The following is a 26,936-nucleotide window of genomic DNA, read 5'->3' on the forward strand; positions in this document are numbered from 1 at the left end:
CACCAGCTCTCTCACCGAGCCACAGGGGGAGGTTGCCAGTTCTGCACTTGTCATCCTTCCATAGCAGCGAGGGGGCTAAATCAGGCCCGCAGTCGCTCAGAGTTTATCATTAGTTGGATCCAGTCTGTCAGCTCGCTCTTTTAGAGTCGCAGTGTTTGATGAAATTTTAAGGCAACTCACAGATACAAATTTTGTGGGACAGCGTGATGCACTCTGTCAAAAAAATGTATTTACCAAAAAATAAACTCAGATTCTTTAGAGCGCTCGTGGCAAAATAAATAAGTAAAACAAAACTTGGCTTATTTAAGATGTCCTTTGCAAATATGTTGGTTTTAAAATGTATGAAAATATTCATATTTACCTAACTAACGTACCTTCTTATACCACACTAACTATGAACATTTTTCCATGAGATATAACAAAGAACTACAAATCATGGCACCAAGAGCTTTACAAATAGAGCCAAAAGTGACAGAATGGGAGCAATATCGCTTGAAGTTTTTACACTGAGCCCCTCTGCTTGTGAGAAATACTGTTCGAATAGCAATGTTTAAAACAATATTTTAGATTTGGATAGCTCATTGCTGGAGGAGATGTCTATGGGGTTTTTGTTTTGTGTGTATAATATTATTTTTTTTCTTTTATGTTGATTTTCTTTTGTGCCAGTGATGATATTCATTGTTGATGTCCTACTACTTAATTTGTGTGTTTCTCAAACTCATGTTTTATATCACAGTAAAATTAACAGATAAACCAGAACATTTCATTCACTAAATGTACCTATTAATGTGTCAGTCATTCATGCACAGACTAGTTTTTTGTGGATAGACTCTTATCCACCCCAGATGTTTAAGTCTGATGGCAGTGCGGCTTCACCTGTGGACCCTTTTTTATTACTTGTTTACTTCATTTCAAAAGTAGAGAAGTTTATAATAGTTATAATAAACAACAAAAAACTAAATAAAAGTTAATGCACATGCTCACTCTATGGGATGGTATTTATGTCAATATGTACGCGCGAGCAAAAACATAACCTGAGCAAATAGTTTCATTTCATGGGTGGAATTAAATTCCTCGCACATAAATGCAACATCCACGCCCAGAACTCGGCAGCAGCGTGCACAAATACGCCATCCCACACGCCAGAGCGTCTTCTTTTCACATGCCGCTGCTGTTTCACAACTCTCTACGCTCGGACATAAATTCTGCTCGCGCGAATCGACTCACTTTTGACGTGTGACTGGTCGCTTTGATGGACTCTTCAGGTTACTGCATTAAATCGAGTTACAATGTGGCAGCAACAGAAGCCACTGTGTTTTTTCAAAAGTATTTCTTTACAAAAGCAACCCTGTATCCACAGCTACCAGATAACGATAAGCGGAAGCGAACGGATGGATGGATATTTGAACTTCAGCCTCCACACGGAGTCTCTTCAGCATACATTAGAACTTCTTACTTTACCACCAACCTTAAAAAAAAGCTTCATCGCGTAGAGTTTCCTTTTAATGTTCCACTCAGCCACTGATCTGTTTAGAGACTAAACTGAAGATGTGCTTAATAAGGTGGATGGAAAAGTGCTCACGGAGATAAAACAATAACACAAAACTGCGCTTCTTTTTAAAAGCGCACATTATCGGTTGAAAAACACCTGATCAGAACATTGAGAGCAGGTGCTGTTAGTGTAATTATAACATCCGTCTGTGTTCAGAAGCTCCCGCTCCTTGTCTCACTTCTTCTATTTCCAGGTCAGATTTTTCGATTTGGCTGTCTAGAGCTATCCGTTACCGTGGCAACCAGTGATGGATAGCACAGCCAGCCACGGGTCATTAATTACTGTGAGAAGATTTTCTTGCTTTACTAGCTACTGTTCACAGGGCAACCAGGCGGTGTGTCCTTTGACTGTGAGCCAGCTGAGACATCTTTACCGTGAGTTAGTGGAAGCATTTTTGTTTGATGCTTTGAGGACTTGAATTCTACATTTCCTTATTATCTGCTTAGTATTATGATGATGGATGCTCTTATTACAAATGGTCAAAGCTTCAGACAGTGAGTTCAGTTATGTGCCATTAGTGTGTGAAGATCGAGCTTCAGACTGTTTCAGGCGCTGTTTCTTTTTTCTTCATACTCTTGAACGTGTAAATCAGAGGCCATCTTAGACACAGAGCTCTGAATATGAGATCATAGAGGCTCCGCTGACCTGCTGTTTGACCCTACCAAGGGGCAGCCAGTTAGGAGAAAGCTCTCTTAAAGCTGGTGGTCTTAAAGACAGAGGAGCTACTGTGTCTAGTGTCAGACAGCTGATGATGCTAAGGCTCAAAATTAGATAATCAGGTGATATTTTGAACTGTGAAACATGCAAAGCTACTTTAGTAAAGTCAAGGAATAGAAAATGTGGAGGTGAAAATGAGGAAAATTCGCCCACTTTGAGGAAAAAGTAAAAAATAATGTAAATATTCAATAATCTCAATGTCAACCGCCTCATGTAGATCCGCTAGTTCCTGACCTGGAGATCTGGATCCCATCACTTGGCCACAAGATAAACCAGAGTGTCTCAAACTTTTCATCGCATTTCTAATTGTTACTGAGATGTTTGTTGAATTTGTAATCCTTCAACATTTCCCATTTTAAAGAATGTGTCATGTCTGACGTTGGACATCTTTATGTTATTACCTCAAACTTCCAAAGCTCATGACACAGCAGGTTTTTTTAATCCTTAGAGTAAAATACTAAACAGTTGGTAGACAACGTGATCTCTTTGGTAACTTGACCATTTTGAAGCTGAATTTACACTGAAATTAAACATCAGTGTCTACAGAAGCAGCTACTTGTCCCGCTTCTGGTTTCATTATCAGTCTCATCAGTTATGTGTACATGCTGCAGACTCCTCGAGGTTGACAATAAGGAGACTACCTTCCTTTTCTCACTCTTATCTTTCTTTACCTGCTCTTATATCCTCATGACAAAGATAACAGGGGATCATTGCTGCCTGTCTTTGCTATATCTTTTCCCCTACTATACTGCTTATAAATCAGCATTGTGCAACACAGTACTCTTCTGCGCCCTATAAGTTTTCATGCTTGGTCTCTGAAGCTTAATAAAGTACTCAAATGAATGTGGCCTGTCTGTGTTTCATGATGGCACCTTGAGGTGAAGCTGATTGTAATTATACGTTTGAGAGAAGCTTCTGATGCTAATGGGAGCACTCACTGAAGTGAAGCCTCTCCTCTCTCTTGTTTCCTCTTACCGTGGGATCTGCAGTGTCAGCACTGCACCTCAGCCATTCGAGAGCCAGCGTGCATGTTAATGTATGACACGTGCAACACAAATGCACACACATAATGACTAATGCATGTCTTACATTGCGAAATCTGATCTGCTTGAGGAAAACCCTCTCTTGCACAGTTATTTTGTTTTGCTAAATAGTTTCAGCACTCGCGCAGTGATTGACATAATTTGGTAATTATTAGCAGTTAATTGCAGTTTTCTGTTGATTTATTTTGAAGCAGCATGAAATGACAACACTCCTCTGTTCTGTAAAAGAGATTAGCAGGAGTGTTTCTGCTAAACTTCTGCCGAATTTCTTAATGCCCCCGTAGGTTGTGTCGAACTTGTGTCTTTGGATCGTGCCAGCTGGCAGAGTGGCATCGTGTTTTCCACGAGCAGCATGCCAGGCCGTCGGGTTGTTCAGGGAGATTTGTAAAGCGTGAGCGAGAGCGGTAGTGACATGCCCCATAAAAGCTCTTTTGTGCTTCTCTTTATTGCATGTTGGGTCTCAGACAGAGGTCAGGGACGGCTTAGTGGAGAGCAATATGGGAGTGACCTATGAGGTGCCGTAAGGGACATTATTACTGAAACGCTCTCACACACACAACTGAAACGCTCTCACACACACAACTGAAACGCTCTCACACACACTACTGAAATTTTAGCTCTCACACACACTACTGAAACGCTCTCACACACACTACTGAAACGCTCTCACACACACTACTGAAACGCTCTCACACACACTACTGAAATTTTAGCTCTCACACACACAACTGAAACGCTCTCACACACACTACTGAAACGCTCTCACACACACTACTGAAACGCTCTCACACACACTACTGAAATTTTAGCTCTCACACACACAACTGAAACGCTCTCACACACACTACTGAAACGCTCTCACACACACTACTGAAACGCTCTCACACACACTACTGAAACGCTCTCACACACACTACTGAAATTTTAGCTCTCACACACACTACTGAAATTTTAGCTCTCACACACACTACTGAAACGCTCTCACACACACTACTGAAATGCTCTCACACACACTACTGAAATTTTAGCTCTCACACACACTACTGAAATTTTAGCTCTCACACACACTACTGAAACGCTCTCACACACACTACTGAAACGCTCTCACACACACTACTGAAACGCTCTCACACACACTACTGAAATTTTAGCTCTCACACACACTACTGAAATTTTAGCTCTCACACACACTACTGAAACGCTCTCACACACACTACTGAAACGCTCTCACACACACTACTGAAATTTTAGCTCTCACGCACACTACTGAAACGCTCTCACACACACAACTGAAACGCTCTCACACACACCACTGAAACCAGAGGCATTTCTGCTGAACAGGAAGTTGTTTCCTGACAAGGAAACTGATGGAAAAAGTGGTATATTTCAAAACACTACAAGGATTTCTACTCAGCAACCTGCTAGTACAGCAGTCCCCAACCTTTTTTGCGCCACGTAAACAATATAAAAAAAAAAAAAAACGATAAATACCATGAAAACCATAAATAGAAATGTGTTCGAATTTTTGTGGAGGAATAAAACCCATTACATAGAAAGATCTCAGCTTGTGAAGGGATACAATAAAGGTGGTATCAAAACTCCAGAATTGGAATTTATGGTTGGCACCCTTAGAATTAAATGGTTAAAATCTTGTCTGTCACAGCCAGACTCTACTTAGCTCCACATCCCATGATTCTTGTTTAATAAAATAGTATACAGGATTAGACTTTATTTTGAAATGTGATTTTGCGGCAAATAAAATCCCCATAAAGATATCAAACTTTCCAAAACAGACGTTGCATTTTTGGGAAAATGAGATTTACCCACAACTTCTCCCCATAATTCAACCTTATGGAATAATAGGGTAATAACACTTAATCAAAAATCAATTTTCAAGAGTGACTGGTTTGAACAAAAATATTATATTCATAACAGATTTGTTGGATGATAACGGTGTCATTCTAAGTTACACAGACTTTTCAGAAATATATTGTCTAAACTGTTCTCAAAGAGAATATAACAAATTTTGTGAACTGGTCCCACTGCCTCTGCTTCATTTGATTAAAATTTTTATGATATACAATAATTTCTCATCAGTGCTCCCAAATTTATTGCTAGGGCAATGTCAGCTGTTTGATAAAAATGCAATAAGAAATTTGTTAGTAGTTTCTTCAAAGACAAAATATTTCATAGTTACAACAGAATGGTTACATGGCATGGTTCTAATTTAGTTATTTCATATACACTGGATAAAGCATACTAAAAATTTATGAAATAGCCTATTCTACCTAAAGTTAAAGAAACACACTTTAAACAAAACTAATACTGTGGCAGAATTTCTAAAAAAAGAGATTTGGCTTTGAGGTGGATCAGTGTTCTTTTTGTACTGATGAAAATGAAACCCTAGAACATCTTTTTTTTTCCTATGCCCTATCACACAATGTATTTGGTGCAACTTAAAAAATTGGATTTCCCTAAATATTAATGATGTGCCACTGTTTGAATTACATCATAATTTTTTTTATATGGATCATCTAGCATTGGATGTCTCAGACATTATTAACATCATCATACTTGTTGAGTATTGCAGCATCGACAGCGATCAACTCGAAGGAAAATGACGACGGAGGCAAAAATGTCCTTAATATTTTTGGGAACTTTATTCCTCATCAACATGCGGCAAAACTTTTCTCATGGGTGCCATTTTCGTTGTGGTATACTTTTTTTTTTCTTAGGGGCGTGATGACGCAGCATCCGTGCTCTTACAATGAAACAGTGCCTCCTTGTGGTGGCAACTAAAATACTGTCTCTGTTAAACCACAGTAACCATAATGCAGTTAAACACTGTACAACATGAGTACACACAGTGAATATCTTAACAATACTTTTGAGTAAATATCATATCCATTGTGCTAAATGGAGGAACGCTAAGCCTTCTCTCCCTGGTTTTTTTTTGATGATTTTAAGATATTTTTCTTTGCTAAAAAAAAAGACAAAAAGCACATATGCCAAAAAAATAACCAGGATAATGCACGTCTCCCGCTATTCTAAATTTTGACTTATGCTGAGGCTAATATATTGTTAAGTAATGCAGCTGTCTCACTAAGGTCCAGAATCGATTTGTTCCACGATTCGATTCAATTCAATTCGATTTGATTATGGGGAATTTTGACAGTCAGAAATATTATAATTCAGATCAGTACATTTACATATTTTTGTATTTAAAAAAAGGAAGCTGACACACGCAAGACTTTATCAAAGGTGTGAGCATCACAGCAGATGCCTTTGTGTCAAAGTAGCTGAAGATAAAACACATAAAAACATGAAGGTGGTTTTCCTGGCCTGGGATTTTATAAAAAATATTCTGCAGTACATCAAAAACGAAAGAAAACCATTAACATATGAACGTTACCTCTGACGTTACAGCGGTTTTATTAGAGACACGGCTAACGTTTTGCATTTTGCATAATTTTAAAAAGTTTAAATTTATTCAGTATTGAACGGCAGAAATTAGGTTTTCTTTTCGGAAGTATGTAAAATGAAACAAAAAAAAAAACAGCGGCCGACTGCGCTGTAAACAACAGTAGACTTGTGCATAACAAGCAAGCGAATAATACAGAAAACAGATTTTTAGACGGGAAACTGTTCTTGAAGTACAGAGAGAGAGAAAGAGAGAGAGAGGGGGCTGTGCATGACGTGCGATTTTATCGTGGTGGAAGCAAAACAGTGAGGGAATTCATGACGATGTTTATGTGAAGCGCAGTTTGGATCTTCTTTTGCTGCTGGTTCAGTCAATATTGTTTGGAGAGAGATCAAACTAACAGCTTTAGAATCGGCGCAAAAACGGCGTGAAAACAAAGCGCGGACCTGCCGACAGATCAGAGTCAGCGAGCTGTCGGCTTTCAGCCCCGACCGTGTCCGTGCTGTCGGGTGAGAAAGGCGACATCTCACTGATTCTGATCCGCGCTGTGTGTTTACGTCTTTGTGCAGAAGCCGTGTACCTGCTCTCATTTACTGTCTTAGCTGTTTGGTGGTTGTTGAAATTTTGTGAGGTTTCACCAGAGATTCTGGCATTTCGGGTAAAATAAATTTATATTAAAAAATCGATTCAGGATTTTAATGAATCGATTTCACGTTATCCAAGCCAGAATCGATTTTAATCAATAAATCGATTATAAAAACCCACCCCTAACTAACAGGTTGCTGAGTAGACATCTGTGTGGTGGTTTGTTTGAAATCTAACACTTTTTCCTTCAGTTTCCTTGTCAAGAATTAACTTCCTGTTTAACTGAAATGCCTTCCTGTTTAACTGAAATGCCTTCCTGTTTAACTGAAACGCCTTCCTGTTCAACTGAAACGCCTTCCTGTTCGACTGAAACGCCTTCCTGTTTAACTGAAATGCCTTCCTGTTCAACTGAAATGCCTTGGTTTTTCAGTAGTGTGTGTGAGAGCGTTTCAGTTGTGTGTGTGAGAGCTAAAATTTCAGTAGTGTGTGTGAGAGCTTTTCAGTAGTGTGTGTGAGAGCTAAAATTTCAGTAGTGTGTGTGAGAGCTAAAATTTCAGTAGTGTGTGTGAGAGCTAAAATTTCAGTAGTGTGTGTGAGAGCGTTTCAGTAGTGTGTGTGAGAGCGTTTCAGTAGTGTGTGTGAGAGCATTTCAGTAGTGTGTGTGAGAGCTAAAATTTCAGTAGTGTGTGTGAGAGCGTTTCAGTAGTGTGTGTGAGAGCTAAAATTTCAGTAGTGTGTGTGAGAGCTAAAATTTCAGTAGTGTGTGTGAGAGCGTTTCAGTAGTGTGTGTGAGAGCGTTTCAGTAGTGTGTGTGAGAGCGTTTCAGTAATAATGTCCCTTACGGCACCTCATAGTGACCCTTCGCTGCTCACGCGCGACCTCCTGCAGACACTCATCCACAAACATTTACTCACACACACACTCAGGTAGGCATATTGTATTCCTGCTGCCTTGCAGGATTTTGCAGGAGATATATATATATATATATATATATATATATATATATATATATATATATATATATATATATATATATATATATATATATATATATATATATATATATATATATATATATATATATATATATATATATATATATATATATATATATATATATATATAAGCTCAGCGATTCTCTGCGCGATCAACCTCTCACATGTTTAAGCTGGGGGAGATTTCACTTGTCATGTTTGCATAGTAAGCTAACGATTAATAAGACGATGTCAGAGGAATTGGTGCACAAATTATCATCACTCACAGATCAGTGCTGTCGCTCTCTATACATAGTTCGCACGATTGCAAAGTGAAAGCAAAAAAACAAGCGCAAATTCAAACGCGACTTCAATATGTCACATATTGACAGTGGATCACCGATGCCAATGACATAATTACCCAGCTACATTTCTGAAAGAATGCAAAAGCATTGACATATATTTTTCCTACAATAGCCCGACGGGCAGGGAAGAGATAGATTTTGGTAGCCCGACTGAAAAAATCGCTAGCTCCGGGACGTCGGGCTAGCGATATTGCAAGCCCTGTATCTGATTGAGGAATCACTCATCTTTGGAAAAGAGAGTTTATTACAGAGAAATGGCTTTTTCCAAAATAAAAGCTATACTATCCGCTTCTTCTGGGCTATATTCTCAGCAGCATAAGGAGAATCATGTGCTAACAGCTGTCTAAATGACTCGGCTAAAGTTAGTAGCATGCTTGCTTTTTTTTGTCTGCTTCCACTTGTCTTTGCACTAGGATGATGTCGGCGTAAATGTGCAGTCATATTCGTTGTGTTCCCACTAGTGCTTTCAGGTTAATCTCGTTGAAATGACCTTAACGCCACAACACGGCAAATCTCTGTTAACGAGCTACCGCCGATCGCTCCGTGCATGGAGCTAGACGGCCAACACGTTAACGAGCTAACTGCGCTAACACACTAGTTCACACACGTGTAATTGAGCATTGCATGGCACATCCAACATACTGTTTTACTTTAGTCCATGACTAGGTCTATGTTGCAAGGAGACCTTAACTTCTGTCTTGCTAGCTTGCCCTGCGCTCTTCCTTCTGACTATGCTGTTTGTGTTGAGCGCTCAGTGGATCTGCGCAGGACAGTGCAGCCTAGGCGGAGTAGTCGAACACAGATTCACTGAGCGCTCAACACAGACAGCATCGTCAGAAGGAAAATTGATAAAATAAATTACAAATGTTGTATTGTTCGATACATATGCGTACTGAACCGAAAGCACTGTATCGAACGGTTCAATATCGATACGAATATCGTTGCACCCCTAATATATATATATATATATATATATATATATATATATATATATATATATACACTCTGCAAGTCAGCATAGGTTGCTACAGCTACCGGTGGTTACTCCTTTGAGAATTCCTGGCCTGTTCTTTCTTTTCCCGTCTACATGCTGCTGTAGGACCTGGAAATCTCTGGTGGGCATCCAGGAATAGCAGCACTGTTGATGCTTCATGCAGATCGCCTGATCTTTTCTTTTTTATATATTTTAATTTGTCTGCAACATTGAAAGTCCTGTGTTTTTGCTGGAACATGCATCAGAGAATTCCAGTCATTTTAATGGTCTATCCATCCAAATTCTTCCACTTGTCTAATTCAGGGTCGCAGGGGGGCAGGAGCCTATTCCAGCTGCCATAGGGTGCAGGGTACACCCTACAGAGGTTTCATCTCCATCCCGGGGCTAACACATTCACAGTTGCAGGGGTTTGAACCTAGGACCTTCTTGTCATAGTGCTAACCACTACACCACTGTGTCCCCCCCAGGTTACTGTTACTAAAAAATTGATTTCTAGTTTGTAAAATGAACCACAATAGAAATATTTTTAATTCCTTCTGTAGGTGCTCTATTTGGTGTTTTTGTTGGGTGTTGGAATCTATTAACTTCTCTAAATATATAACTTTACATACTGTGTAAAGCAAACAAACCAACATCCTGACAAAGATTGGAAATACTCTGAACACTTTGCCACTGAAAAATATTAGAAAAAGACGACCGAAATCACACAGAGCTGGTTTCAAGTGTTTTGAGCTGAAGAAGATTGGGTAATGCTGCAAAATAAAATAATAATGTGTGTGTGTGGGGGGGGGGGGGGTCATTAAGACTCAGATACAATGAGTCTATCATATTTCTTATAGAAAGAATAAATAGAAATGAATATATGTCGTAAGTTTGCAACAAAAATAAAAATTCTGTACAAAAATCACACAAGAGGGACGTGATGGTAACAACAAGTCAGAGGAAGAAGCTGTTCGTTCTCCTTTTACCTCTCTCTCAAAGAAAACATCTGACTGTACCTGTGAAAAGCGAGAGTGCATTCACCAGAAATGCTGCCTATTTTTTTTGTCTGGTTTGTTTGATAATGGGCAAGTTACAGTTTATCAGCGTTTTGACTGAAAACATCTGTGTCTGTGGCCAAACATGGTACTGAGTAAAGAACAAACCAAACAGTAAGATGCAAAACCTGAACGTTAAGCCTCCAAAATGCTAAAAAGCTTTGCAGGGCTGAGGGGACCCATATGGAAAAGAAATAGTAAAAACTTATATGTGATTACTCATGAAAGTGGCCACTTTCTCATTACTTTCATATATTGTTTTAGTAAGTATCCAAAACATACAAGTTTCATTATATAATTTTTCAAGGGATCTTATATCTGTTTTCACTCTTATATGCTTTTCATACAAGTTTCACACAAGACAGATACAAACTTTATAAGATTTATATATATCTTTTCCATATGGGGAACCGCAGGGTTTGATGATACTTTTCAGTGAATTTGTCACCGTGAAGTGGCAACCTCTGAGGATGCAACAATAAAGGCAACACAGAAGGTGGCATTAACTGGCAGCTCCCCGAATGGCAGTTTGCTTGAAAAATGAGTCAGTGCCCACAGACTTCTCCAAATTTAGAGCAGAAATTTCAAAACTAGCTTGTTCTCTGCAGATAATTTCGTCCTTTGTGACAATTGTACATGGGGTGAATTTTTATATGACTCACCCATTTAAAGCATTTGAAATTATACATGATTACGGATTTAATGCTTTGAGAGACAAGTGGATGGTGTCACTGCAGCTTACCAGAGCATTGCCAGGTCTCAGCTAACCTGAGTCACTGAACTGGACCTCTGCACTGTGTTTGTAGTTTTGGCACCTTCTGGAGAAATGTTCATCATTTAATAGTCCCAAAAATGGCTAACCAAGTTAGCCTATAACTTGGCACACCACCCTGAAACTCAAGGTTCACTCTTGCTACACCTGTTTCGTATAGTCAATCTAGTTCACTACAAGCAATTACTTTAATAACACACAAATAAATTTGTTTCATTGCTTTAAAAAGCATCACTGAGTACAGTTTTAAAGTCTTAGCTGATGGTTTTACTTACACCAGCGCCATCCTTTGGCCCAAAACATGCCCACTTGGAATTTTACCAGCTTTATAACGGCAGTTGTGTGCATTTTCTTCCACCTGCCTCTCCTAAGCTCTGCTCCTGCATTCAGGCTATAAAGACCTCTGAGGTGGATCAAAATCTCTGGACAGCTACTGATGTTAAGACAAAGGGGAGATGGAGATGCTTGAAGCTGTTTACAAGATCACATCCGCTGGGGGTGCCCTGACATTGGAACGACCTCAGAGTGCTGCATGAAGCCTGTCTTACTGCCGATTATACGGACAGACCAGCAACCGCCACAAACGCAGTCGCAGCCACAGACGCACCAGGATGCCCAGACAAAAAGCACAAAAACAGGCACCCACACAATAACACGCTGTATGGATGTCTCGACAACGCATGCGTGTGCAGACGAGCACACACGTGCATCATATTGGAAGCCCACTCTGCTAGATTGCTTTAATTCATTTAGCTTTGATTGGTGAAAGGTTTTTTTTTTTTTTCCTCAAAATATCACCGCTGCTCCTGTTTGCAGCAACTTCACTGTAGCCTCGAGGAGGAATGGGTGGCGGTGCACCATTTTCAGCAGCAAATTGAATTTCAGTGGGTTGCATGGTGCGTATTTGGCTGATGGAGCATATCTAGAAGCTGTATATTTAGACTAATGCAGGTGCTGCAAGTCACAGATTGATTACCGGTTTAAAAATAAAACAGCTGTGTGCATCATGAAGTAGCAGGAGCAGCAACAGAAAACACTTGTGCATCAGAATAATGTCCTTGGATGGGGTGAAAAAAATTAAATCAAGTGACAAAAAGAGAGGGCGTCTGACACTTAAATATATTCAGACAAGTGTGTGTGCGTGTGCTGTATTAATTAATTTATCGAAACGGATTACAGTCCAGATTGAGGGCTCATTCATCCAGATCTCCGTAATATAATCTGCCTCTAAACATTTCATAGCGACTTATCTCTCTGAGCTCTCCCGCCGGGTGAGCGATATTTATTCTGTTGTGTCGGAGTCTTAGCTGCCTCTGTCAGGGCTGAGAAGGGGTTTATCTGCATCCAGCGGCAGTCGCAGCTGCGTTTGTGCTCCGTTACCACCCCCTTCCCTGCCAGCCCCTCCATCCCGCCCCCCTCTTTCGCTGGTCACACCACACTTCCTGTTAAATCCCATTACCAGAGCCAGACGCCCCTCTCTGCAATGTGTTACGGTCTTTGAGCTAAATCATAAATAGGCCAAGCTGTTGAGTACAGATGCTGCTGAAAATACTCTCGCTGTGTTCCCATTTTTACTCATCCTCCACCCCCAAAATGTTTTTCTGTTTTTTTCCCCCTTCCCACATTGGGATGTTTGGGGTGATGTCACTGTGTATGTCAGTCTGCACTTGTTCCAAAAATGCCCGAGTGTATTACGCAAACAGGCGTGTCAGAATACTCCATATTGTTGTGCTCCAACACTTGTTCCAAGACTGTAGTGAGACTGCAGCAGCAACATGAAAAATGAAATTTTCTCAGGGAAATTGAGTTGTCAGGATTTTGCCCCACATCTAAAAATAAAATAAAATAAGATATTGCCAACTTGTGATGCATTTTTAATTCTAAACAAATGCTATAAACACTTGTTGAACATAAACACTGTCGCACACAACTTCTGGGATACAACACAGACGGTAGCAGTTGATCGTTTCTTTATTTTCGAGGGTTATCGTTAGTTCCCAGTGTGATACCATTTTTCATTTTTAATGAGAGAGGAGCATAGACTGTGTAAAAGAATTGCCTTAGCCACAGTGATGCAACTCATTGGTTTTCAGCCTCTTGACCCTCAGCTGAAGAAAGTTTAGTAAACTGTAGGCATTAACTATACATTCAAGGACACAAATAAATGTGAGATACAAGTAAAACACCAGGATTTCACTCATTAAAACTGAAAATACAACTTCTTGGATGGTCTGTACCACACAACAAGCTAAAATATTCATATTACACCGATGATTTGACATGTTAGTTTGGAGCCAGCTCTATGTAAGCATTCGCTAATTGTGAAACCAGTTAGAACGAGTGGTTGTTGTTAAATTTGCAAGTTCAAAGTTGTGGAAGCCTGTTTCTCCACCTGCAAAAAACCAGGGGTCAGTCCTGGGAGGATATTTATGGAATAACTTCAACACTATTCTTATAATGTTAATGCCAGACATCATCTGGCTAATAAGAATTTGGTGAAATGTGAACATACTAACCCGTCCAACCACCAATTTAACATATCAAACTGAAACACTCAAACCCTACATAACTGTTTATCATAGTTTTATTTATTTTTTTATACTGTTTTAATTTGGTTGTACCTACATGGGCATTGTAAAGCACCGTGTGTACTTTGTTCTCGAAAAACACTATATTAATGAACCTTACTTAGTTACTTAATCCAGCAGACTAGTGCGCTGTCTCAGCTGGGGCTATCAAAAAAGCCACAGATAAAGATGGCTGCATCCCAAGACGACTCTATTCACCAATCAAAACATTCCAGAGCAAATTCTGATGATGGGAATTTTTAGAATTTGTCGACTAAAATTTAAAGAAATGTCTCGGGACTTGCTGGATTGTACAGTCCAGTGTACCGACTCACTGAGGGTTTATAAGAGTGGAGATGTTATTTTTCAAAAATCAGCTTTTTGTGTCTTCTCTTTTTAAGAACCTGTCGCCCAAACTCCTCCCTGACATCCTTAAAGTGTCACCTCTAAATTCCTGCCCCTCATATCTTGTGCTAAACCTTATCCTAACTCTGTCATCTTCAAATAAATCAAATCAAAGTTTTATCTGACCTCAAACTGCCAAAACAAATCCTAAATCTCATCTTAGTGCTCATTTATAATCCTTACCCAAGTGAAGCCTTTAAAAGAGATTGAGAGGCTACATTGACCTCACTTTGATGATCTAAACTCAAGGTGCTTCTCAAAGATAGAACGGCCCACTATGAGCACACACATATATAACTTTAGTTGCCACATACATTTCAGATGTCATTCAGGGGTGATTTATGTGGAGGGAGGGAGGTACATGAGAAGGCCAGTGAAATACAGACTGGCAGTCAGTCAGTCAGGGCCTGCAGCGACTGCTTCACTCGGTCCCACCAGAGTAACGACTGTGTAACTACAATCTGCTAATCCTGCAGGCTGGCAGAGGTCCAAGTAAAAACCAGCAGCACCAGTAATGCAGCCAGTTCTCACACCAGCTGGATCTGCCTGCCAGACTGCATGCTGCTCCTGCGTGACTGCATGACTGACTCTCACTAACCCGAGCTAACCGGCTGTTCAGAGCACCACACGTGGATGATGATGATGATGATGGGGGAACCTGTGTGCATGTTTGTGCTTTTGAGCGTGCAGGAGGACGAATGTGTGTTGAAGTGGAAGAAAAGCAATCACACAGAGGATGTGAAAATGTGGCAGAGCTTTCAGGAGGCACAATTAATCTCAGTGGTTGAATCAAATTTTAAAAAGTAGAGCAACAGTCATTCACACTATCAGGGAGCAGTAAAAGGTCTTTTAGAGGTGCAGATAATTATTTCCATTATGGAATAACGTGGTGATTATTGGAGCTAAATATTTGGTCTTTGCCGGTCCACGTATCCCACACCAGGTGGGGAATGATTACTGCCTCAGGTGGAGGAGTTTAACTATCTTGGAGAAGTATTGTTGTTCATTTCATGTTATTGATCCTTAATAACTGGAAAATTTCAGCAGGGAACTTTGAGTTAGCGTGATGCTGTAGTGTGGTCGGGATATTGTCTGGTGACGGGTTGTGATTAAAGTTTGAAATCAGCAGGTGTGGAGAAAGAAGTGTTTGCCAGATCTCCGCAGCTTGAAGCTTTATTAGTGATTATTTGCATAACACACCTGAATCTCAGTTCAAAAGGTCTCCACACACCATAAAATTGCCCTGTCCACGTACAGATCTGTGATATGAGTTTTAACACGATTTTTATTTTTATTTTTTAACACAGTTTTTGCACACTCGAATTTTAAAGTGACTACAAAAACATATCAATAGCTGCACTGGCGTTATTTTGAGGATTTGGTAATTTCAGAAGAAGCAACATCAATTTGTCAATTGTAGCGTCGGATTTATGGAACCATGTGTGGAGTGCCAAGTTATCAGTTAAAGTTAGAAATGGGATTGAAAATGGCCTTCATTTATAGGACACTTGGTTAACAAACTGCTCCTATAAACTATACAGGTGCAATGCATTGATACTGATACCTGCTGATGGCTTTGAAGCAACATATAAATAAAATATTACAATTTAATTCACCAAACTTCTGTGTCTATGAGCATGGCTCGCAGTGTCAGATAACTACAATAAAACAACAGTTATAGCCAAGAGGTCAGCTACCTGCCTAGTGGGAACCTACTTGCCAGTAAAAACAGCCATGCCTTTAATAATTCAAAATTTAAGCTGTAATAAAATTCAAATGGGTATTTTATTAGAAGGAAATCAACCTTTATAGTTTTCATGAAGGAAAGAATTAACGAAAAATGTTTATTTATGCTCTAAAGTTGTACTTCAGTGTTGTCTTCTTTCAGCCCTGAAGTTTCCCGCTTCTATGACCCACTTGAAGCCAAAAAACTAACAGCTCAAAAAAACCCAAACCCTGTTACTTCAGTTTTCGTCATTAGATTAGAAGAATAACAATGCCATACAGATATCTGACGTTTAAATGACTACTCACTGTTAATGTATGTAATATAAGGTCTGTTTGTGCAGTTATATTTGCAAGCGAATCGCAGATGAGTGTCTTTGAGTTACTTGATCACGTTGTTGTTTCTCTGACTCTCACATTGGCTTGTGTGTAGAATAAACGGGGATCCCTGACAATGGCAGTCTGAGGAGCTTTGTACAAGATGCTGTCTAATCCGCTGTCTCCCCAGAGAGATTAGCCCCGTCACCAGGGTGGGGAATTAAACCACGGCTGGTGTTGGAGAGACCCTGAAAACAAAGCTGAAGTGAGACCCGAGGGGCTGTGGGGGTGCAGATGCACAATTTTGATGCAGCTGATCAATAAATAAAGTAAACTATGAATCTGTCAGTAATTGTTGTATTTAAAGAAAATGGATTTCTGAGAAACATTGAGGTCTGGTTGTAGGGAAAGATCAGAAGAGGTGTAGTTTCCTTCAAGGGCAAACTGTCATCTTCAGTCATTTTGACATTTAGCTTTTTCCAGTGTCTAAAAAAATCAGTTTGACAAATTAAATTTAGGGACATATTTAAGAAATCTGTCTTTTTTCCGAGGGAAACCCAGACAGTTGGTGCCACAGTTCGATCAAACAATCAGATCTTGTAAAGGCAGCAGGCCAAGGTTACTCAGCCTATAGAGAAAATGTTTTTTTTTTTGGAGAACAGCAGCTCGGAGGTCAAAATGGACTGAGACTGTGGAGAGAGCAACGGGAGCAGATAAAGAAACATGTTGATAAAGGGAATCGTACAGCAGTTAGGAAATGAAACAAAACTATAAAGCTCTTTTGAGCAGCAACAGAGAAATGTGTCTCATCTGTGCCCTGCTTGAACTTCTCTGCACGCAAACCTTATAAAATAAAATAAAGTTTCAAATCAAAACAGTATTTTCATTCAAATTTGTCACGGAAAGCAGCAGACACAGACGTCTCTCTGTAACCATTGCCGCCTGCAGTTTGGTTATGCTCATTTTTGCGCCACCGTTTCTAAGCGGGCGCTCCCTTCCTGTCGCCGAGCCAGCGACTGAGTCAAGGTCCGTTCTTGCTCTGGGCAAAACAGGTTCTCCCTCACACTTTCCATCCGTCTGGCCATGAATGATTCACACTGTCCTTCTGGTCTGTTTAGGATGGCAACAGAGCTTCTGCAGGGAAGAATCTGCTGTATGCCAAGTGAAATGAGAGTGAGTGAGTGTGTGCTGAAAGAGGAGTAGCCAACACTGATTCTGCTCATTGAGCTATTGCACATCTTTGGTGGGCAGGACAAAAAAATCAGTTTCGTTCAATTCAAATGACATGTTCATCCCACCAGTGAACATCCCTCGTGCACCTTTCAATCTCTGCTACGTGATTCGACATGAATATGCGATTGGTTAATTTTAGGTTAATGCAATGGTTTGCAAGCTTTGGTGCTTCAAACCACTAAAGGTTGGATTTTGATCAGCAGTGGATGAGTGGAGCTAACAGACCATCTCACTCAAGCTTGCAATCAGAGTAAAGCAAAAACAGTTTTCCCAAAAAATGAATAAGAGGAAGCAATATGCTTAAAAACTCTTGTTGCAGTCGACTGCAGTGAGTGACTGTGCTGCTGCTTAGCTCGACCCCAGTGCAGTATTTTTCATCAGTGACCTGCAGTGGTTTATATCAGACAATTGGCACTATATAATGTATATATACAATATGTGCCTTTCTGAAGACTAAGGAGTATTAAAATTGTTGTGACAACATGTCACATTTACAGTTGTGGTCAAAAGGTCAAAAATCTGGAGCATGACTATCGTGGGCTTTAATCGTCTTTTAAACACCTTTAATTACTTTAAAATTAAAGATGTTTAGCACTTCAGCACTTTGCGAGACACTTGATGTCTTTTAAATGTGCTAAATAAAGATGACTTGAAAACAAGATACGGGTGCACAACTTTTGAATTTATTTTGGATTTTCTCTAATCCGCACACGGTTAAAAGTATACATACAGGCTCAAATATACACATACGTACACCTCCGCTGACACAATAGTCCTGGAACATATTCGAAATATGTAATAATCTATTTGATGAGAGACTTTAAGATGCTCGAGTTGGTTTAAAAAAACCCATGAAGACGTTTCACCTCTCATCCGAGAAATCGCTTTCTTTCCGAGCTCCTTAGACTACCATGACCTGGATGACAAGAACCTACACAGAGATGTGTGATTATGACTGTGACATCAGAAATATTAATATCAAGTTATGCTTCCTAGAAAGGAAGCCATCCGTAGCCCAACTGATCATCAAACCTTTAAATAACCCTGCCGGGGCAGCAGTCTGCTCCCGGAAAAGGCTCTGCATTTATAGACGGGGATTTCTTCCTCCCTTTCTCTCTCTCGCTTCTCCTCCTCCTCTCCCTTTCCCCCTCTCTGTGATAATTTATCTTGCCCCAGTCTGATAGAGCTGTAGCTGATGTAAGAAAGTGACTTGATAAAAAATGAATGATTTTATTAGTCAGTAAGACTAAGCTGGCGTGTAGAAGGCCCTGTTTTATCCAGGCTTTGCGTGCGATGCCTACTGTTGTATTAGCTACAGGACAGATTTCCCCACTGGACGGGCAGATGCTTTCCCCTCCGAGCGTCGTGGATGCACCATGTGTCACTTAATCTGAGCCGGGATAAGACGTCTGTCACACTGAGCTATGAATGGGATCTAAAGCACCCTGGTGCATCATACATGACAGACATTAAACCGCCTTTATCTGAATTCTCAAGTTTTCTGAGTTGAATAAAAAGCAGAATCGTCTCAAGGGGCATTTTAGTTTATTCATATAAATCATATATATTGTCTGTTCAATCTGCCGCTCCATTCAACCACAGAAAGAGTGACATGCTAGCCAGATGTTAGCCTTGGATGCAGGCTATTACCAGGACAGTCTCTGACAGTAATTATGTCATGATGTGCAATGTGATCTAAAGTAAACACTTCCTTATTAGATCTAGCTTTGACCTGATGATGCCAATGTTATATAACACATGCAGGTAGATTAATGCGCTTCTTTTTTCCAGAGTCTTCTTCACATTAGGGAGTTGGCATACACATTAGCAAACGCCATCATCATGATTGTCTATATAAACACTGGCATCGTGATTTATGGAAATATCAATAGAGCTGCAGAGATCCTCCCTAATAGCCTTCTTATGTCTTTATCACTCTGCTTTAATGTTGGCATGTTTTAAAAATTTCTTTCCTTTTGTGCAGCAGTGAAGAAGTTTGTTTCTGATGAGGCGTTTCTTCTGTTTTGCTCTTTTACAGACTGCACTGAGGCGACGAGGTAGCAGGGAAACATTTAAAGACAAAAAATCCACAAGTCAGGTAAATAAGAAAAAGATGTCAGTGTTACTCACTCTGCAGAAAGAGAATAAGGCACTTTTTTCAACCCTTTACAGGCGTGGATTAGCAGATTTAAAGAGAAAAGCAGCTTTGATAAAATTAAAGAAAAAAACACATCCTGAAGGTGGAAACAAAGAAATCACAACAAGAGGAAAGAAAATAGAAAAATAAGTGTGAAGTCAAAAGTTTAAAATGAGAAACCGTAAGTGAAGATAACAGGAAAACAATCAGGCTGCAACATTTAAGCTGAGCCTTCGGCAGAACATTTACTGTAGCCCACTTACTGCTTTTATCCAGTTCAATAAATGTACTGTTGCCTTCTGGGCTAAATTATGTATCGCAGTGATTTCCAACCTTTTTTTCAGTCTGTGTTTAGTCATTTTGGTACATTTTGTAGTCATACGTCCATTTGAAGGCAGTAAAAGTTACGAAAACCGCAATAGAATAGAATAAGATAAAATAGAATAACATACTATACAACACGAATAAAAATAAAATGCTCTGTTATAGTAGGAAAAAATTGCTCTTGGACTGGATTGGAACTTTTATTGGATGTTTTTAGACAATAACAAAAGTATGAGACGACAGCAGCTTTACTGTCATTTTTATTTCATTAGGAGGACAGTGCGGACCTCAGGTGCCAGCTGCAGTTTGCCAAAGAGGAGTCCGGCCTCATGAGGAAAAAGATGGCCAAGCTCGGCCGTGAAAAGGATGAACTTGAGCAGGAGCTGCAAAAGTACAAATCAGTTTACGGGGACGTGGACAGTCCCCTTCCCCTGGCGGAGTGCTCTGGCGGCGGCCCTCACACCACTCGAGAAGCCGAGCTACGATTGCGTCTCAAGCTGGTGGAGGAGGAGGCTAACATTCTGGGCAGAAAGATTGTGGAGCTGGAGGTGGAGAACCGCAGCTTAAGAGCGGAGAATGAAGACATTCGCTGTCAGTATGAAAGAGACTGCTTTGGGCGCGAGCCTTTCTCCAGCATGCCCTCGTCTCCATATGGCGGCGATGCGCTGGAGTCGGCCAGTGAGCTTCGTCGCCATCTCCAGTTTGTCGAGGAGGAGGCTGAGCTGTTGCGCCGCTCCATCTCAGAGATTGAGGACCACAATAGGCAGCTTACGTCTGAACTCAATCGCTTCAAATTTGGTCCAAGCAGCACCTCTGGGGCCGTTGGTGAAGAAGGCAGTGAGGGGGTACTGTTTAAACCCGGGAACGGGGGCACGGGTAATGGCTCCAGTAGTGGGATGTTGATGGAGGAGCTTAAATCAGCCAGGATGCAGATCAACGAGCTGAGCGGAAAGGTGATGAAGCTGCAATATGAGAACCGTGTCCTCATGTCTAATGTCCAGCGCTGTGACCTGGCTGCACACTTGGGCCTGCGAACCGGCAGCCCTCGAGACAGCGATGCGGAGAGTGATGCGGGCCGGCGAGAAGCTGCGGAGGATGAGGAAGCAGGGCGACTTCTCCTCCTCCAACCGAAGAGAGAAGGACCTATTGGAGGTGAGAGTGACTCTGAAGATCTGTTTGAGAAAACAGCGACCACCTCGGGGTTTGGAAGCATCAAACCATCAGATGGCAGCGAGCTCAGTGCCACTGAACTGGCCAATCGTAGAAGGGAAGAGCGGGAGTCATTCGCTAATGTGAAGCGAGAGGCAGAAAGGCTCGGGAAGACAGTGGACCGTTTGATCACGGACACTGACAGCCTGATCTTTGAGGGCAGGCTCCTGGTGACGACAGGAGAGAGCCTCGAAGGCGGGGCAGCCTCTGGATCCAAACCAGACACTCAAGTCCTGGACACCATTAACACCCGCATGAAGGCTTTCCGCACTGAGCTGCACATCTTTATGGAGAAGCTGGACCACATAGGGGAGGGGCTGAGAGAAAGGACAGATGATCTGTCACCCATGCCAAACCTCACAGAGTCCAGCAGCTTCCTGTCCACCGTCACCTCCATGTCTCGTGACTCTCCCATTGGCACGTTTGGCAGAGACCTGGTGACCGACTTCCAGGTAAGTTCAATGGATAGCCTTCTTCTGACCTTTTCAATGCCTTTCTGTACTGTAAGGTGACATGTTTTGGTACACAGAGATGTTCTTTTCACTTTTGTTTGTCCAAAAAGAAAAATGTCTCGTGTTCTATAAAAATTGTGAATAAGAACATCAATTAGCATTAAATCTCCTGATTATTCCAGACAATCTTAAGCTTATGAGAAGCAGATATCAAGGCTTCGTTAACTTGAAAAGCAGTAGGAAACATTAAATTGTCCAAAAAATGACTTTAACTAGCAGGCAAAATTAAGATGGGTACGAGTATACCCAGTGGTATATTGTAAATGTGAGAATTCATTTAGGTTTGAGTTAAATGTCCCTAAGTGTGCATTCATTAGTACACATTTATGGACAAAATAAACTAAATGAGAGTCCAAGTCAGCAGAAAAAGCATCTCTAATTAAAGGTGCAGCTCTAATTGGCGGCTCATCTTTAGCAGGACACACACTGCACAGCCGTGCCTGTCAAAAGGAATCTCATTAAAGAAAAACGGCGTGAAGGATGGGTTCGGACTTTTTCATTGTCTATCTTCATATAATGCTCGTATGTTGAGTTATGAGAGTGAAGGCCCAATATAATCTTTCAACTCCAATGTAAGAAATGAGGGGTAAAATGTAGGAAAAGTTCCTGTTCTGTGTAAAAATCTGCTTATGAAACTGCGCATGAAAACTTTGGGGAGTTCTGCTGCCGCTGTGGCTGCTTCATATTCTCGGCTCAAGGCTAAATGAGCTGCCACCAGCGTACCACACAGGATGGGTCGTAGAGAAGACACTTTTACATTCACTATCTTGGGTGCATAAGTATGTTCATACTGACAAGTGAGACTGCATGAAGTGCTCTAAAAGTACGTGGCTAGTACTCATGACCGGCATAAAGCTTTGTGTGGAACTCTCGCGTTGGTCGCCACGGTTGCATATTTGGAAAAAGAGAGAATCTTCAAATATTTATCAGACAAACCGAGGACATGTGGGGTTTCAGAAAGGAGATGACAGTGCCAGCTAGTCATTGTTTAATATTTGTGTGTCAAATTGTTTCCTTCACCATAGAAGAATTTAATATTAATTCTTATGTGAAGCTCGACAAGTTGCAAACATTCACAAGACATGACGCTAGACGACAGTTGTGGTCAGAGTTCTCTCTTGTCATTTCCAGTAAGTGCAGAACTTTGTTAAACCCTGTCAACATTCATACAGTGCATCACGTGTCTGCCTAGTAAACTATGCACAGTGTATATATAGTTTATATACTAACTGGGGGAACTATAGTGTCCAATTTGGGGAAACAGTGTCTCTCTCTAATTGCATTAAAGTACTATTTGAGTACTTTTAACTGGTTGAAAAAATGTCTTACGAAGACCCAGTACAGACTAAATTTGATAACGTTGATTCCTGAAGCTTTTTGCATAGAGTGAGTAATGGATGTTATATTTTTGTAGTGTGGTTTGGGTTAGTGCAGGTTTAAAATGGTAGTAAACGGGAGGTAGGGAAAGCAAAAGCCTTCATCTGCTATCTTTGGGTATTTATCTTGTTGATTTTCAGTATCATTGAATCCTCCGGCCTGTTTACATTTAGTTTTGAAATATGTCTTGGAAGGTCAGATCATAAGTGGGCAGTGGTTAGTACCAGTGTAGATGTAGATGAGACGCTTTGTGATATGATAGCTTTTGTGTTTTGGGTAGGCCACAAATCTATTGGCGTATTAATTCTAATGCGTCCTTCAACATTTTCCAAGGCAGAAATTAGGTTCCCCGATAATTTCAATAGTTGGAACAGTTCGTTTAGCATTTTATTTTCTATGCTAGGACTTGCAACACAAATTGGGCACCTGATTGGTGTACAGGGACCTTTAACCTCTAGTGCCAGTATTCACAAAGTGTAGGCCAATGACAGCCTTTGCTTGGTGCATCAAGATAGGAAATAATGAGCTTCGTGTCATACTACACCAATTCAAAACAAGATTAAGAGAATTTGAACTGTTCTGTTTTATATGTCATAGGACTCTAATCCTTGGTACCTGAATACAGTTGATGTAAATAAATGCCATAGGTAATGAATAAAAAATATAAAACTGTAAAAGAATTGTAATTACAACCATAAACCACCACTCTGGAATGATTTGTTACAAGTAGAGTGAGGGGAGTTTTCGCAAATGTTAGGCAAATATGTAAACCACTACACTGCAGCTCTTGGCTCCCTAAATTGGACCTCCGTCCTTGACAACCTGTTTATGACTTGGACAGTAATAAAACACCTGAGAGGCACATGATAAACAAATGCCCAAGATGGATTTTAAAACAAAGTGTAAACAGGCTCTCTGATTCTTTAGATTAAACACGAGATATCAAAAGTTACCTAAGAGACAATGAGCTTGTTGCAGACAGACGTTTGGCAGTTAAATGCTTTGAAGCATCTCAACTGGTCAACCAGCAACAAGGAAACTGAGCTAAGGGTTAGATAAACTGGAAAAGATCCGAACCGTAAGCTTTAAAGGAAGATTGAGATTGAGGGCCTTAATAAACCTCCAGGGCTTTAGTAACACACAGCGTCAGGCCCCACACTCACCCCAGCTCGACCACACTGGCACCACCGCCACCCCTCCCCAGACCCACTGCCACCACCATTGCTTCCTGCTGCTGCTGTTGCTGCTGCTTTCACATCTGCATCTTCATGCACATCCTCATAGCCAGAAGCCCTGCCTGCCTGCCTGCCTCCCTCTCCGTGCACTCACTGTCTGCAGCTGCCCTGCTTTCAGTCAGCCAAGGCCAAAGGAGAGTGGCTGGCTTAAGAGGGTGCTTGAAAGGGTGCTTGGTGTGAATGGAGTAAGTACTAAAGGAGTTTAGCAGCTTCTTCCACTTGGCCCGACTTTCTTGACACTACAAATTGCCGCATGAAGTTCAGTTGGTATTTTTCTCTTTATAGCTCCGCTGCACGATACTATCATTACTGTGACTCATTATGACACAAAAATGGTGTAGCTGTTATGTTTGCACAACATATCATCACGCATACACAGACACACGTGGGATTGGATACTCCATGGTGTTGTCAAGGAGACGAACCATAAAAATGTGTGCACTCACTAAAATAACCTGTGCTAGACCAAAAAAAGAGTCTGAAACGTTGTTGCATGGCAGTGTGAGTTGCCTGTGGAAGAACCTCGCTGGCTGGCATCCTGCTTTCTGTCCTTGTTTTATCGCGTCCTTGTTTTATAGTGTAAATCAACATGTCAACATACAGTGTACTCTACCAAAGCAGGTTCATTATTCCTGTGCTGCATGATCAGGCCGACATCTTGGATGTCATTTCTAATTAGCCAGACTGTCGTATGGAATAAAACAATCAGCTCTTTAAACATCTCTCCCTTGAAGAACCCAGTGTGCTTTGTAGAGATAATAGAGTGAAGCTGCCTCCATACTCATTCTGTCCAAGGACTTGTTTCTGCTTTGCTCCTCTGCCTGTAGGATTCACTTGTTAGTCTGGGTGAAGCTGGGTGGGTTAGTTAAAGCTAACCGCTGAACTAACAACCTTGACTTGTTCCAAAAAAAGAAAAGAAAAAAGCCTTCAAGCACTGAGAGCTGCTGAAGGTGGATTAAGCTTGAGAATGTAATTAATGTAGTTAATGTGTGTGTAATAAATTTAAATATGAAGCTCTTTATAAAAGTGCATTCAGAAAGGAGTAAAAATAGGCATTTTCATGTAATTATTTTGTAATTTTTTTTGTAATTCTACCTGAAAATTATCATTAAAACGTCTCTTTATGACTAAGTATGTTGTGTCAATAAGAAGCATATTTAATGAATTATACAATTTAAGACGTGTTCTCAATTAAAACATTCATATGTATAAATTCACCCTTAAAAACACTGATTTTTTTTCCTACATTTAAACTAACCATCTCGGTATTTTCTCATTCTCAGATTTCTCTCAGTTATAATTATGACAATTTATCTATTTGAAAATATTTTTATCAACGTGATTTCCAAATTCCAAAAATGGCTCGGCAGTACTGAAATTTTGTAATAACATTGTGATAATGAAACCTCAATTATATTGAGAGCAAAACACTTAAAATGAAAAATGCAGGTTTTGTGATTATGGGAGTTTTATGATATTAAAATGTTATAATAAAAACAACAGCTTAGTTTGAATATATTCTTGTAATAATGACAAAAACCTCATATACTTATTTATGAGGTTCTGAAGAAGTTGTTCTTAACTTAGAAGATAGTTTCTGAATGATTCTCAAACACTCATGGAAAATATTGTCAACATTGCAAGATATAGAAAGAAAAACTATAAGAAATTAGAGCACATCCTGCATTAGGATCGCAACAGCTGTAACACCAATTATATCTCACACTGCAGCCATTTAAAATATTAAATGTTAAATATTCTCTAAACTTATTTGATATATAGAATAAAATGCATTAAAAGAGAGAGACTCTGTGACAGAGGCGTAAAGAGGGAAAAGGACCATGGGCCCCCTGGTGCCCCTTATTCAGTAATCATAAGATGGATCCCATCTATCTTTTGACCCCAGTTACCTATTTATTAAACTTTTGGGAACAACAATTTACAATGTTGCTGCATTTTTGCATTGACAAAACCCAAACAGACAAACACACATGACAAAATTCCCAAAGCTGCATTCGGGGGATTTCCTGCTAAAGTTTCGTTGGCAACGCTAAATTTTCGAAAGACGACACAGACTCACAAGGTGGAAACAAAAGTCGCTCTGTTGTAGCATATAAACTTACCATTGTTTTTTTTTCTTTGATAAATACCCTACCTCTTTGGTATGATGACTTAACTGCTTGCTAGTAGCAATATTACACTCAAAGAAATGTGTGAGCACTGCTACAAAGGAGGCAACTAGCATGTTGCTTCAAAAGCTTGACCGAAGCCTCCAATGACTTCAGTGTATTTTCAATGCTGTACTGTCTGAAAACAATGTGCATCATACAGGCTCAAGATGCAACTTCCCTTTAGTTTACTGCTTCTACGACACACACGGCTGTGCACGGGCATGTGTTGAAAACCTTTAGCGTGCTAGCTCTGCAGTTTGGCG

At 40.4% G+C, this 26,936-nt stretch overlaps 1 protein-coding gene across 4 annotated transcripts in view; it reads left to right on the forward strand.

The window, feature by feature from the left end:
• The window catches only part of mtcl1 (microtubule crosslinking factor 1), an 84,418-nt gene that overhangs the window by 23,686 nt on the left and 33,796 nt on the right, over window positions 1–26,936 (forward strand). For all 4 annotated transcript variants that reach the window (XM_085388463.1, XM_085388464.1, XM_085388466.1 and 1 more), the window contains exons 4-5: window positions 19,747–19,806; window positions 20,442–21,830. In XM_085388463.1, the coding sequence (XP_085244589.1) occupies window positions 19,747–19,806; window positions 20,442–21,830 (1,449 nt within the window). The remainder of the gene's footprint in view (window positions 1–19,746; window positions 19,807–20,441; window positions 21,831–26,936) is intronic.

This window comes from Rhamphochromis longiceps, linkage group LG18 (genome assembly GCF_057381845.1).
Source record: "Rhamphochromis longiceps isolate RC_006_pf linkage group LG18, R_longiceps_female_GT1.1, whole genome shotgun sequence".
In the NCBI taxonomy this organism is placed as follows: domain Eukaryota; kingdom Metazoa; phylum Chordata; class Actinopteri; order Cichliformes; family Cichlidae; genus Rhamphochromis; species Rhamphochromis longiceps.